The sequence below is a fragment of the Colius striatus genome, chromosome 3 (assembly GCF_028858725.1).
Source record: "Colius striatus isolate bColStr4 chromosome 3, bColStr4.1.hap1, whole genome shotgun sequence".
Classification (NCBI taxonomy): Eukaryota; Metazoa; Chordata; class Aves; order Coliiformes; family Coliidae; genus Colius; species Colius striatus.
Window position 1 is genome coordinate 872,876 of NC_084761.1, and position 14,144 is coordinate 887,019.

General features: G+C 58.9%; 1 protein-coding gene across 3 annotated transcripts in view; it reads right to left on the minus strand.

Moving 5' to 3' along the window:
* RAB11FIP3 (RAB11 family interacting protein 3) overlaps positions 1–14,144 on the minus strand; it is a 76,444-nt gene that overhangs the window by 17,056 nt on the left and 45,244 nt on the right. For all 3 annotated transcript variants that reach the window (XM_061993637.1, XM_061993635.1, XM_061993636.1), the window contains 2 exons: positions 11,454–11,632; positions 7,169–7,342 (listed from right to left, as the gene is read on the minus strand). In XM_061993637.1, coding sequence (XP_061849621.1) covers positions 7,169–7,342; positions 11,454–11,632 — 353 coding nt within the window. The remainder of the gene's footprint in view (positions 1–7,168; positions 7,343–11,453; positions 11,633–14,144) is intronic.

The following is a 14,144-nucleotide window of genomic DNA, read 5'->3' on the forward strand; positions in this document are numbered from 1 at the left end:
CTGGAGTCCTGTGGCCAGTTCTGGGCTCCACAGCTCAGGAGAGACAGGGAACTGCTGCAGAGAGGCCAGTGCAGGGACATCAAGGTGCTGAGGGGCTGGAACATGTGTGTGAGGAGGAAAGGCTGCAGCCCTGGGGCTGTTCAGCCTGGAGAAGAGAAGCCTGAGCTCAGGGGCACCTCAGCAGCACTCACAAGTACCTAAAGGTGGGTGTCAGGATGTGGAGACACTTTGTTCTGTGGTGCCCAGGGCCAGGACAAGGGGTAACAGGCACAGGCTGGAACACAGGCAGCACCACTGGCACAGGAGGAGCAAGTCCTTTGGTGCTGAGGGGAGGGAGCCCTGGCCCAGGCTGCCCAGGGAGGGTGTGGAGGCTCCTGCTCAGGAGGTTTCCAGCCCCAGCTGGACACGTTCCTGTGCCCCTGAGCCAGGGGAAGCTGCTGGAGCAGGGGCTGGGGCTGGGGCAGCTCTGCAGGGCCCTTGCAGCCCCAGCTCTCTGGGATTATGTGTGGGTCTGTGAATCTAAGCACAGGCACAGCTACAGTCACTGGGCAGGGCACAAGCTCTGCCTTGCACACATCCCTGTGCTCTGGCTTCAGGGCTGCCCCAGCCAGCTGCCACCATTGCACAGAGGTCAGGGCTCAGCTAATGCTCAGTGTGACCCAGGCTGCAGCCAGCCAAGGCCTGTGTTCAACTTCTCCTTCCCCTCAGGACTGGGCTGCAGGTTCTCTCCTCACTGAGGTTAAAAGCAGCCTTTTCCAGACATGGCTACTTGCTGAGCCCTTTGGTCCTGCCTGAGTGCAGTGAGCCAGGCCATCCCTGACCACAAAGCACAGCTGAGCTGTGGCAGCAAACACGGCTGCAGCTCCAGCAGAGGGGCAGCAGCTGCAGAGGAGCAGCAGCTGCAGAGGGGCAGCAGCTGCAGAGGAGCAGCAGTTGCAGAAGAGCAGCAGCTGCAGAGGAGCAGCAGTTGCAGAGGAGCAGCAGCTGCAGAGGAGCAGCAGTTGCAGAGGAGCAGCAGTTGCAGAGGAGCAGCAGCTGCATTCCCCAGTGCTGAGCTCAGTTTAGAGACAAAATAAAGCCAGACAACCTTCTGGGAGTCCAGCCCTGCCTCAAGCTGCACCAGCCCTGCTCCTTCTTAGAAGGAGGGAATTAAAAATAGCTGAGGATGACTTTCTTTTTAAAGCAACCCCCAAGCAAGCAGGGGCTGGTGTCAGGGTGACCAGCCCAAAGCCCACACGTCCCACAGTGCAGGAGCTGCAGCCTCAAGGCTGCCCAGCCCCTGCAGAGGGGAGAGCTCAGCCCCTGCTGTGCCCCAGCCCCTGTGACCCCCCCACAGCCCAGCACTGCAGGGACACAATATTCTCTGCAAACAGCCCCTGGGGAAGCAGTGCTGGCACCTGCAGGGGGCAGGGACACGGCTACAAGGGCAGCCAAACAAAACCTGCTGCCAGGGAACGTGAGGGGCTGGGTTCAGTGTGGGGTTTCTCTGGGGAGGCTGCAGCTCCAGGGCTGGGTTCAGTGTGGGCCCCTCACTCACTGCCACAGGGACACTGCGGGGCTGCAGCATTGCCAGTGTGGGAGTGTTGAGGCTGGAGAAGAGGCTGAGGGCAGCCAGCAGCACTCTCTGACACTCCCTGCCAGGAGGCTGCAGGGAGCTGGGGGTCGGGCTCTGCTCCCCAGGCAGCAATGACAGGACAAGAGGCAATGGGCTGCAGCTGCCCCAGGGGAGGCTGAGGCTGGAGCTGAGGCAGAACTGTTTCCCTGAGAGGGGTGTCAGCCCCTGTGCCAGGCTGCCCAGGGAGCTGGGGGAGTGCCCAGCCCTGGAGGGATCCCAGAGCCGTGGGGCTGAGGTGCTGAGGGCTGTGGGTCAGTGCTGGGCTGGGCAGGGTGAGGGCAGGGCTGGGACTGCAGCAGCTCCTGGGGCTTTGCCAGCCCAAGCTCCTTGTGGCTTTGCTGCCTGCTCCCTGTGCTGTGGGCTCGGGCAGCAGCTCCTCAATGCTGGCACCAGGCTCCTCATCTCATCCTAAGCATAAACCCCTTCACATATTGCCACAGTCCTGAAGGGTGAGGCTGTCAATGGCAGCTTGTGCTTCACCCCAGCTGTTGGCATCCCCTGGAGCTGGGCTTTGGCCAGGCACAGCACAAGGCTGCTGGGCACAGGTTTTGCTCTGCTTTCTACTGCTCTCTTCACCTGCACTCCAGGACTTGTCCCCTTGCACTCAGGGCTTCACGCTGCTGCTGATGCTGGGACCAAGCAAGTCCTGCCACGTCCCCTGTGCCACACAGGGACACCTCTCACCACAGAAAGGGTGGGCAGTGCCCCTTCCACTGGCTCAGCCTGCAGGGGCACTTGGAACCAATTCCCAGCAAGTCTGCAGGAGGAGCCCTGAACACAGATGGAGGAACCAACCCTGAGCCCAAATCAAAACCTCTGCCACACCATGGGATGGGGAAGTGTCCTCTGGAAACCCATCCATCCCAGCAGCCTCTGGGCTGCCACTTCAGCCTCAGGGGTAAGGCGGAGGCAGCCTGGCATGGACTGGGGCTCCTGGGGCACCCAGAATGTCCCCTCAGCTGCTCAACCTGAGACCTGTCCCTCACCCTCACGGCCTCCAACACAAAAGGCAATGATTTAGAAAGGGACAGAAGTACTTTTTCCCCTACAGAGGCTCAAGTCAGGCTCCTGTTTGTTTCCCAGTTCTCCTCCCATAGGTGCCCAGCCCAGGGGAGCTCCCACCTCACACTGTCCCTGCTGAGGAGGGACACCAAGAGCGTGGCCTGAAGAAGCACAGCAAGAGGAGAGGCCATCAGCAGTGCCATCATCCCCCCACCCAGCACACTGCAAACAGCTCCAAAGGCATCAACCACGAGGAGTCCCTCCCTGCCTGCCAAAGCCCCAGGGCCAGCTGCTGGGTTTGGAGTGTGCAACGCTCCTTGGGCTCCTCAGCCCTGGCCTCTGTCCCATCTCCCAGGTGAGCAGGCAGCTGGCAGAGCCGGCTGCAACCACAGCTCACTGCTGCAAAGCCAGAGCAGGAGAGTCTCCAGGAGAGGCCCCAAGGCACAGAGAGCAAGCTGCTGGCTCCAGGCACAGAGAGCAAGCTGCTGGCTCCAGGCTGCTGCTGCAGCAGGAGGATGGGTGGAACTTGCCCTTCCAGGCTGAAGCAGCAGCCTGGGGTGCTCTGGGGTGCTCTGTGCTGGGTGTCAGCAGCTGGAAGAGACGGCAGTACAGTGCACAATCAGCTCAGGGCCCCGAGGAGAGGGGTTTGGAGAAGCACCCACCACCCACAGAGCGCAGAGAGGCTGCCCAGAGCAGAAGGGAAGGCTCTCAGTGTCTGCTGGGCTCTGTGGCTCAGGCTGAAGGAACCTTGTCACCCTCCCTTCGTGTCCCCTGCAGAGGCTGCAGCCCACCCCTGCCACAGCAGGAACCAGCGGTGGCACACAGGGAGAGCCTTCCCTTGCACACCCTCCTCCCCAGCAGGGACACAGCCCCAGCCCACACCATTACCTATTCATTTCAAGATCACTCAGGCGAGCAGAAAGGTCCTGGAGGCGGTTGATTTGTTTGTGGCACTGGCTACAGTAAAAGTCAAAGGCCTCGTCTGCGAGGATGCTGTGCAGCTTCCCAGCCAGAGGGTGGCTGCTGCAGAGAGCACAAGGGCCGTTTCAACAGCACAGAACAGGACAGGACAGACAGGGCTCGTTTTTGTCCGTGGCTTCCACAAGCTCAGGGTGCTCTGGGGCTGGGGGACTTTGGCTTTTGGTGCCAGACACAGGACCTGCAAGTCAAAGCTCGAGGGGAGGTGGGAGTCACGTCCCCTCCCCTCCTTGGTTTGAGAAGCCAAACTGCAGCGTGGAGCTGCTGGAAATTAGCAGGGCTCCCATCAGCCTCCTCACAGACAGCTCTGCTTGGGCCCTGTTTCCACATCCCTGTGCCAGCCAGTGCCTGTGGAAGATGCCCCAGAGCCCAGGGAAGCTGAGGGGTGCGCTCTCCATGAGGCTGCACCACCACAAGGTTTCTCTTCCAGCACCGTTTCCCTAGCAGCTTGTCTCAGGAGGCTCTGGCAGTGGTCCTGGTTTGCCCCAGTGAATGCAGACCCAGCTCTCAGGAGGCTCTGGCAGTGGTCCTGGTTTGCCCCAGTGAATGCAGACCCAGCTATCAGGAGGCTGCTCTGGGTGCTGTGAGCAAGAGCCAAAGCCTTTGGTTGGTTGTGCTGCTTTGCAATGGGCTGAAGTGAAACTGCAACACACAGGGTCAGGTTTTCACTGCCAGGAGCTTTCCAGCTCAAAGAGGTGGCTGCAATTCAACCCCTCTCTCCCACAAAGTGAAGCTCAGAGAAGCTGAGCAGCAGCGTTGCCTTGCTGGAGGGCCCAGCACTGGGATGTGGGGCTCTATGGGACTTTAACAGCCTGGGAAGCTCCCAGGTCCTGTCAGCTTCTCATCTCCAGCTGCTGGGTGTGGAAGAGCTGCCCTGACACTTGGCAAACCAGGACGCCCCTTCCCCAGCTGCCGTGAGCCAGGCCAAGGGACCCTGAGCAGCGCAGAGTTCGTGTTCTGTTGGGGCCAAGGGGCTCCCAGGGAAACAGGCTTCTGGAAGCCACGGACTTGAATCAAACAGAGGTTAATGGTGAGAAAAACAGAGCAGATCAGTAAGAAAGAACAGGTCAGAGTGTGAGCAAACACATGCAAGCTTCCAACCGAAAGGCATCTGGAAGGGCCAGTGAGCCCCGTGACGCAGACCCACACAGGCAGGGGAGAGCTGGGGCTGTGGGACACCCCAGGAGGGGTCCCTGGGCTCAGCACCTTTGCAGCACAGCTCACTGCCACTTTGGGCAGCAGGGGGGTGTCGGCAGCTCAGCCACCCCCAGGCTCAGGCCTCGGAGTCAGTGCTGCCTGGACAGCATTTCCCAGCCCCCTCAGAGCAGGCGTCTGGAACCACTGCTCACCTCTTCCCAAGCCTGGAAAGGAAGGAGAGAACACTCCCCCTCCCCTCTAGGGCAGGTCTGGACCCAGGACAACCATTATGCTCCAGCAGTTGGTTCTGTTGCTCAGGCTTTGCAGGGGGTGAGAGGTGGCAGAACCGCTGTGGCGCTTGTGCCCTTTCTCTGGGCTCTCGTGCCCGGCTGCCCACGAGCCCCGTGAGGATCCCCCAGCTCACTCACCCTGCTGCTGCAGCCCAGGGCCAGGCCCAGCCCAAACCTAAGGAGCACTCCCCAAAGCAGGGAAAGGAGAGTGGAGCAGAGCCCCTCAGGCCAGCCTGGCAACGCTGATGCTGTGTGCACACACACGTGGCCTCTGGCTGCCTTGGGCCTGTGCCCGCTGAGTGGGTGCGAGCTCAGCTGCACCTCACACCGGCCCCACGCAGCCCCCCAGCCCCTGCAGCAACCTGCACCTTCCATGCCTTCCTCCTCCCCCCAGCCCCTGAAGCAACCTGCACCTTCCATGCCTTCCTCCACCCTCCAGCCCCTGCAGCAACCTGCACCTTCCATGCCTTCCTTCTCCCTGCAGCAACCTGCACCTTCCAGGCTTTCCTCCTCTCTCCAGCTCCTGGAGCAACCTCCATCTTCCAGGCTTTCCTCCTCATTCCAGCTCCTGGAGCAACATTTCCCTTCTACAGGCCCCCAGTGCTCGCTGGCACAGCATGGTGGCAGCCCAAAGGGATGCACACGAGGAGCTTTTCCTTTCAGTTGCCATCTGTTTCCCACTGAGAGGCACAGGGACTTCTCTGACGGGCTGGATGTGCCAGGGAAGAGGTGGCAACCCAAGAGGAGGGATCACAAACACACATGCATGGACTAAGCAGGAAAATGCACCCCCCTGGAGGCTCTTGGTCCTCTGGGGAAGAGCTGGAGCTGCAGCAGGGAGATCTGTAACGTTCCTTCTGTTCAGGGACTCGTGTAACATGGAAAGGGCACGTGGTGATGTGACCATGGCCCAGGGATACTGCTCCTTGTATTCAAACCATGGCTGAAACAACCCCATCCAGCCTGAAGCAGTGACAGCCTGCAGTCCTTTGAGGCTTGACTCCGTGGGACCACAGGGGAGAGGCTCAGAAGCACAGCACAAGCTCAGAGAACCATCAGCGAGGGACTTTGAAGCATGTAACGATAATCCCTGGGAAGGGCTAGACCTCAAAGGCATGAGGAAACCCTCATACCCCTGCACATTCTTCCCTCTGGAGGTTTTGCAGGGTTTTCCTGCTCCCTGGCAGGTCCCAGCACTGAGGCTCCAGCACCAAGCACCACGAGCTGTGTGGCCACGTGCTGGGGGAGCCTCTCCCAGCAGAGGATGGGTGCTGCAGAGCACGGTGGGGTGGGTAAGATCCAAGGAGACAGAGCAGCAGAGAGGAGCCAGTGCCCTGGGAGAGCAACATCTGAACACTGGGAGCGTTGGCAACCTGGGAGCTCCAGACTGATACTGGAGAAAGAAGTTTAACTGATTGCTCAGAGTGTTTTGATGCCAGGAGGCTTCTGGAGCAGGTTGGAGGCCCACCCTCGGAGAGAGGCTGGAACAGCGAGGCTGGTTTTGATCTGAGAGCACCTTCTGCTCTGCAGCAGCAGCACAGGCAGCCACACTTGGGCTGCTCCTCCAGTGCTGGGTTCAGTTTCGGGCCCCTCACTACACACTGAGAGGCTGGAACAGGGGATGGAAAAACATTTGCCTGGTTTCAGACCCTCAAGCAAAGAGCCCAGGAAAACACACCCTCCTGCTCCTTGCTCCATGGATCCCTTTGGCTGCTCAGGGAAGGAAGGCTGCTGCACTTTGTGCAAATCCAACCAGGCACCGTATCAAAGCCAAAAACACAGGCACAGGAGAGAAAGAAAACCAAGAAGCCAGCCAGGAGGGGTTAAGGCTGCACGGGGGGTTCCTCTGCCACAAGGTCCTGCAAGGGGTCCCAGCTGTGATGTGGGGACACAGCACTGGAGCCATGTGAACTGCAGCCTGCTCTTCCTGCAGGAGAGCCTGTGGATGGGAGCATGGCAGGGCTCTGGAGAGGGAAAGACTGAAGGAGACAGCTTCTCTTCCACTTCTGAGCTGATGATGCTGTCGTATCCAGGGCGTGCCAGGGACTCCCTCTTGCTGGTCAACTCGTGTACAAAGGAAACAAGTTCCCCCCCAAAGCTTAGGCAGAGACATCAGGCAGCTGAAAGTGAACATTGCCAGCCTTACCTGGGAGAGAGGAACGAGGAGCTGCTAAAGCTGCTTTCCCCATTGCACAAGCTGTCTGAGAACAAATCTGCTTCATTCCCTTCTCCATAATCCTCAAAGTGCTCCTCTCCACTGATGACTGTCACGATGGAGTGGCTGAGCTCGGGGCCCAGGGGCAGCTCGTGGGGGTGGGATCTGTGGGACACAGGAGAAGATGTCAGAGGCTGGGTGGGTGGCTGCTGCAGCCTTTCCAGCTGCACCCAGTGCCTCTGCTTTCCAAGTCACAGCTCTCCCTGCAGGAGCCCAGGCTAAGTCTCCCTCACGCTGCAACTCACCCTCTGCCTTGCCCACACAAGGGGCAGCCCGGGCACCTGCAGGAACCTGGCACCAAGTGCTTCTCACAAGGAACCAATGCTTTTTGACACAAAGTCCCCTGGCAGCTGTGACACAGGCTCTGGGGGCAGCCAGGCTTGCAGGGCAGTTCCCAGGCTTGGTGGCACAGTACAAAGCTCAGAGTGTCCCAAGCACAGCCTCACACTCCTTTACTGCTGTGTAATCCTATCAAGAGCCCAGCTCTGGGGTTTAACACTGTAACCTCTCCTCCTCCCCTCAACACAAATCCAAGGGGTTCCCAGGCAGTGCCAAAGCCCCCAGGGAAAGACCAGGGAGCCCACCCCCTGCTCCCACTGCTGCATGTGTCCCTGACAGCCCTGGAGAGGGGGAGAGAGCTGTTTTGGGTGCTTTGAACACTGGATTCAGAAGGCTGCAGTGTGTTAAGCTTCAGGCTAAAGCCCAAACACACTCAGCACATCCTGGGGCTGTCCTGTGCTCTGGAGGGGACACAGCTCAGCACATGGGCTGTCCTTTCAGTGTCTTGTCATGTGGCATTCTAAGAAGTCAAACCTCCACAGCAGTCTGTGTGCTCACTCCCAGAGCACCCTCCTGCCCAGGGCTTCAAATTAAGCTGGGAGGAAAAGGCAGGGAGGGTTTGTAAGGAGCAGGCTGTGTCTATGAGCCACAGGTTTGTGTTTGGGGGGGGTACTAGCATTAGAGAATCCCAGAGTGTGGGGCTGGAAGGGCCCTGCAGAGCTGCCCCAGCCCCAGCTCCTGCTCCAGCAGCTTCCCCTGGCTCAGGGGCACAGGAACGTGTCCAGGGGGGGTTGGAAACCTCCCCAGCAGGAGCCTCCACACCCTCCCTGGGCAGCCTGGGCCTCCCCAAAATTCAATGCTAAAGGAAGACTGCATGGTTATAAAAATGGTATTTCAGGTTATGCCCCCTCCCCCCTTCACCCACTTGCTGGGAGAGAGACAAAGGGGGTGTGAGCAGGGCGCTGTGCTAGGTCAGGAGGAGACAAAACCTACACACCTTCACGACAAAAGGCTGCACCACCTGAAGGATCTGCCCTTATCCCACGAGCAGAGACATGGCAACCCTCCAGCTGGAACAGCAGCAGGTCTCTGTTTAACCACAGATCCCTAGTTAACCAGTCTGGCCTGTGGGCATCTGCACATCCTCCTTGTGCAAGAACAGAATGGGTTGGGTTGTTAAAGCCCCTGGAGCTGCTGCAGTCCCAGCCCTCCCCTCCCCCTGCCCAGCCCACCACTGACCCACAGCCCTCAGCACCTCAGCTCCAGGGCTTTGGGATCCCTGCAGGGCTGGGCACTGCAGCTGGCACCCTGCAGGACCATCCAAACCCCCTCCCCAGGCTGAGTCAGACACTCCCTCTCCCAGCAGACTGTTGCCAAAAGCATTGGAAGTGTCTCCAGGAATAGAAGGCAGGGGGTGGAATTTTTAACTCCCAAGCAGAACCCAACCCCAAATCTCTAAATTTGGGTCTGTGGTTTGACAAGCAGAGCACAGAAGCAGCTCTGATCAGGCACCTGGAAACCCTCAGCCAGGGATGCTTGGGGCAACAAACAGCATGAGTACTTGAAATCCACCTCCTGGGGCCCTAGCTGGTTCAAGATCCAGAGTGCAAGTAACCTTCACTACACACAGCCTCAAGAACCATCCCAACTCAAACCATCTGAGGTACATTTTGCTGCTGCAGCTACCCAAAAGCAGTGCTGAAGCTCTGACTCAGTCCCCCAGCTGTGCTGGCTGCATTGTAGCTGCTGACCGTCCCCTGCAAGAGCTGGAGGCACTGCCTGGAGCCTGATGGCACCAAAACCATCCCTCAGCAGCTCCTGAGCTCAGACACTGCCTGAGGTTTCCATTCCGAGCTTTCCAAGTCTTTAAGCCAAAGCAACTTTCACCTTGATCTGTGGTGGTTTTATGGCTCCCTGGAGCCTGTGCACCCAGCAACAGGCACCAGGCTTGGCCTGAGCACCCAAAGCACACCCAACCTTCCCAAGGCCAGGCTGGGGACAGCGGGGAAGCCTCAACAAGCAGCTCAGCACCCAGAGAAGAGCCCAGCCCAAGGGTTGAGTACGTACAGGCAGGCGAGTCGGAGGCACGGCGCCTTCCCCAGCGGCCGGGAGCTCACGCAGGCTGCCATGGCCCTGCACAGCCCCGGGCTGGCTCAGCCCCTGCTGGTGTCCCGATTTAACTGCCACAGAGCTCAGCTCCTGGGCTGAGTGAGGGCCTGCCCAGCTAATCCCATTGCCTAAGCCACAGCACCCTTTCAGCCCCGGCAGCGCGCAGAGCTGGCGCCGTGCCGCCTCTGGTGGGTGTGGAGGCTGGCAGGACAGCCTGGGGCTTCCCAAAGGCAAGGGCAGCTCTGAGCACTCCCCTCAGCACGGGCAGGGCGGTGGGCTTGGCCAAAAACCACCCTGTGTGTTGGCACACCTTAAGCAACGGTGGCTCCTGTGCTTTCAGCACGGCCCAGTGGCTGTTAAAGGAGCTGTTCCCTCTCCTGCCCTCCCAGCTTCACCCCCAAAACCAGCTGTCCTGCAACAGCCAGGAAGGGGGGCAGCCCAGGAGCAGTTTTGTTCAGACAGGGGGACAAAGGCTCAGCTCAGCAGCCCGTGCTGCAGGCAGCCTCAAGCTCAGGAGGCGGCTGCACATCAAAGGGCTGGCGAGTGTTTAGCAGAAACAAGAACACCAGCAGATCCCCCCCTGGCTTGAAAATTACACCTGGCTGAAGTGGGAGATTAAAAACTGCAAAGTATTTCAGGTGTTTGGATCATCTGAGAACTTCTTTTAGAGGTTAAACATGCTAATGAGGGTAGAGAAGTTCTCCCAAGGCAACAATTAACTCCCAGAGCCTGGCAGGCTGAGCTGCAGAGCAGCCCACGCTCGCTGCACCCCACTTATTAGCTCCATCATTACTTCTAAAGAAGAGCTATTTTGGTCTTGCATGAAATTACAAATACAAAGAACAAACCAACCAGTTGCAGCAAGACAGACTCAGCCCATTTTCCTTTAAACCCTGGGGCTGTGTCTTAGTCCTCTGCTGCTCCCACACAGTCAGCTACTCGGAACCCTTTGGGTTGTTAAAGCCCCTGAGGCTGCTGCAGTCCCAGCCCTGCCCTCACCCTGCCCAGCCCAGCACTGACCCACAGCCCTCAGCTCCACACCTTTGGGGTCCCTCCAGGGCTGGGCACTCCCCCAGCTCCCTGGGCAGCCTGGCACAGGGGCTCACACCCCTCTCAGGGAAACAGTTCCTCCCAAGTTCCTCCTACCCCCTCTGGTGTGAACTGAGGCCATTTCCTCTTGTCCTGTTACTCGGGAGCAAAGACTGACTTTCCTCAGCCACAACCCCCTGTCAGGGAGTGTCAGAGAGTGCTGCTGGCTGCCCTCAGCCTCCTCTTCCCCAGGCTCAGCACCCCCATTCCCTCGGCTCCTCCCCAGCCCCTTGTGCTCCAGCCCCTTCCCCAGCTCTGGACATGCTCCAGAACCTACCTGGAGGTCTGGAGGGAAAGACTGAGCCAGGGCTGGGGACAACCACCTCCTGATTGTCAGTTTCTTAGAATCATTTGGGTTAAAGCCCCTGAGGCTGCTGCAGTCCCAGCCCTGCCCTCACCCTGCCCAGCCCAGCACTGACCCACAGCCCTCAGCACCTCAGCCCCACGCCTTTGGGATCCCTCCAGGGCTGGGCACTCCCCCAGCTCCCTGGGCAGCCTGGCACAGGGGCTGACACCCCTCTCAGGGAAACAGTTGTGCCTCAGCTCCAGCCTCAGCCTCCCCTGGGGCAGCTGCAGCCCATTGCCTCTTGTCCTGTCATTGCTGCCTGGGGAGCAGAGCCCGACCCCAGCTCCCTGCAGCCTCCTGCCAGGCAGTGTCAGAGAGTGCTGCTGGCTGCCCTCAGCCTCCTCTTCTCCCTTTCCCTCAGCTCCCTGCCCGGGGGCTGCTGCTGGCACTCACCCGTGCTCGGGCTCCTCGGTGCACTCGGAGTGCAGGGCCGAGCCGATGGCGCTGTCGGTCTCCAGCTCGTCGTGCATCTCCTGCTGCACCAGGGTGCTGGTGTCCTCGTCCGTGAAGGTCTCGCACTCGCTGTACGTGCTCTCGGAGCCCATGTACGCGCTGTCCGTCACCTCGTTGGCCTGCGGCGAGACCACAGCACGCCTGGCACCGGGCAGCACAGCCAGGGGCATGCACTGCAGGGCAAGGCAGAGCACGCCTGGGGCAGCTCCTTACTGCTGCCTCCCATTGCCATGAATGGCACAGGGCAGCACAGCCAGGGGCATGCACTGCAGGGCAAGGCAGAGCACGCCTGGGGCAGCTCCTTACTGCTGGGTACCATTGCCATGAATGGCACAGGGCAGCACAGCCACGGGCATGCACTGCAGGGCAAGGCAGAGCACACCTGGGGCAGCTCCTTACTGCTGGGTACCATTGCCATGAATGGCACAGGGCAGCACAGCCAGGGGCATGCACTGCAGGGCAAGGCAGAGCACACCTGGGGCAGCTCCTTACTGCTGGGTACCATTGCCAAGCACAGAGATCCAGCCCCTAAGAGCAGCCTGAGCTGGACCCCACAGCTGGGTCCTGCTCTGGCTCCAAGCCCAAGCACCACACATGGCCCCAGGGTGCAGCCACAGCCCAAGGGCCACGTGTGATTTGCAACTGCCACAGCAGGGGCTGCAAAGCACACTGCACCAATAGGCACTAAGAGTTGAGGGGAGGTTTTGTTGTGAGCAAGGGGGGATTTGTTGAGTCCAGGAGGGATGACACGCTGCTGCCTTGGCAGTTCTCATCACTGTTGCTTTCATGGAGACCCAGAGTGGTGGAGGTGGGAAGGGCCCTGCAGAGCTGCTGCAGCCCCAGCCCCTGCTCCAGCAGCTTCCCCTGGCTCAGGGGCACAGGAACGTGTCCAGCTGGGGTTGGAAACCTCCTGAGCAGGAGCCTCCACACCCTCCCTGGGCAGCCTGGGCCAGGGCTCCCTCACCCTCAGCACTGAAAGAGTTTTTCCTTATGTTGAAACAGAGCTGTTTGTGTCCCAGCTTCTTTCACCACTCTCTCTCACTCTGTTTCAGGAGGACAAGCTATTCATCTGAATCCTCTGCAATAAAAACCACCACTCAAAACAACCACTTAGCCCTCCAGCACTTTTGCCCCCCTCTAGTGCCAGCAGTGACCTGCCACCCCTCCACAGAAAGCACTGGTTTATAAACCTTCACCACTGGGTCTCATGTGCAGGGGCTGCAGGGGCAGGACCCCCAGCTCCCACGCCTTCTGCCTCCCCAGGCCCATCACCCACAGCTGGCTCCAGGGGAGCAGCACCATTTGGTTTGAAGAATCATGCTGTGAGCATGGAGGGCTGAGCTCTGCTCCCCACTCTGCCCCTCAGGCAGGCATTCCTCTGCAGCCCTGCCTGCTGCCTCATACAGATGGGGCTGAGCCTCAAACCACCTCCACGTTTAGGGGGAGAGCCATGGCAGCACTAGGAGAAACACCTTCCTAAAGCAAGAGCTCAAGCATTACAGTGAACAGGAATCATTCCAACCCATGGGGAGCTGGATGGCAAACTCCCTGCTGTGGCTGCTGTGGCTGACCCTCTGGGCATGAAGCTGAAGTGTCAGGACATCAGTGCCTTTTGCTACAAGATTGATCTGCCCAGTAGTTACAAAGCAGCTCATTGATGGGAAACACTGACCCAGAGGGGCTGAACCAGGGAGCAACAGCCCCTTAGAGCTTGAAGCAGCCACCACAACAGCACGTTCCCCATCCTCCTGCAGCCACAGGGATGGGCAGCAAGTCACTGCTTCAGTGGTTAGGAAAAGAGCATCTGTGACACTCTTTGCAAACTTCCCTTGTGTTTTTCTCTTGTCACACTAACTAGAGCCCTATTAAACTTAAACCCATGGGGTCAATGAGTTGAGAGGCAGCTCAAACTGTAAACAAAGGTCCTGCCCCTGAGCAGCAGCGTGGAGAACTCTGCTTCACATTTCATCACAGATTAAGTAACTAAAACCTCAAGGAAAGATGTGAGAGGGAGATAGGTGAATCCAGGGGGTTTGGGTATTACCAAACTCCTGACAAAGCAAAGCAAAACCAAGCCCCTGTGCCCTGGGCAAAGGTGCAGCTGCACAGTGCAGAGCTGCTCTTCACCAGCACTGAGACCTCAAACCCCATGGCCACGTCTCTGGTTTGGCTGAGTCTGGGCTCCCCAGCTCAGGAGAGACAGGGAACTGCTGCAGAGAGGCCAGTGCAGGGACACCAAGGTTACTCTATTTAATAACTAAAGGAATCAAGTTCAATGTGACCCAAGCCAGTTTCTAGAAGCTAAAGATTGCTCAGTAGCCATAACTGTGAAAGAAGAGGGTATATAAGCTGGGGGAATCTGTCCCTAAAAAACCCTCCAAAACAAGCCTTTTGCTATCCCAGCTGTCTGGGGAAATGTCACAGCAAAGTGTCTGTGGTGTCACAAGCACATGTAGGAGCTGTTACACACAGCTGTGCTATACCCTGAACATACCAGTGCTACCAGATCACACTGACAGTCCCCTTTGCCCAGGACCCTGGAAAAAGGTGTAAGGACAGCATAAGCACCAGAAAATTGTAGCTCAGGGATCTCCTGAATGAAACCCCTGCTGTCTTCTATTTAATAGCACT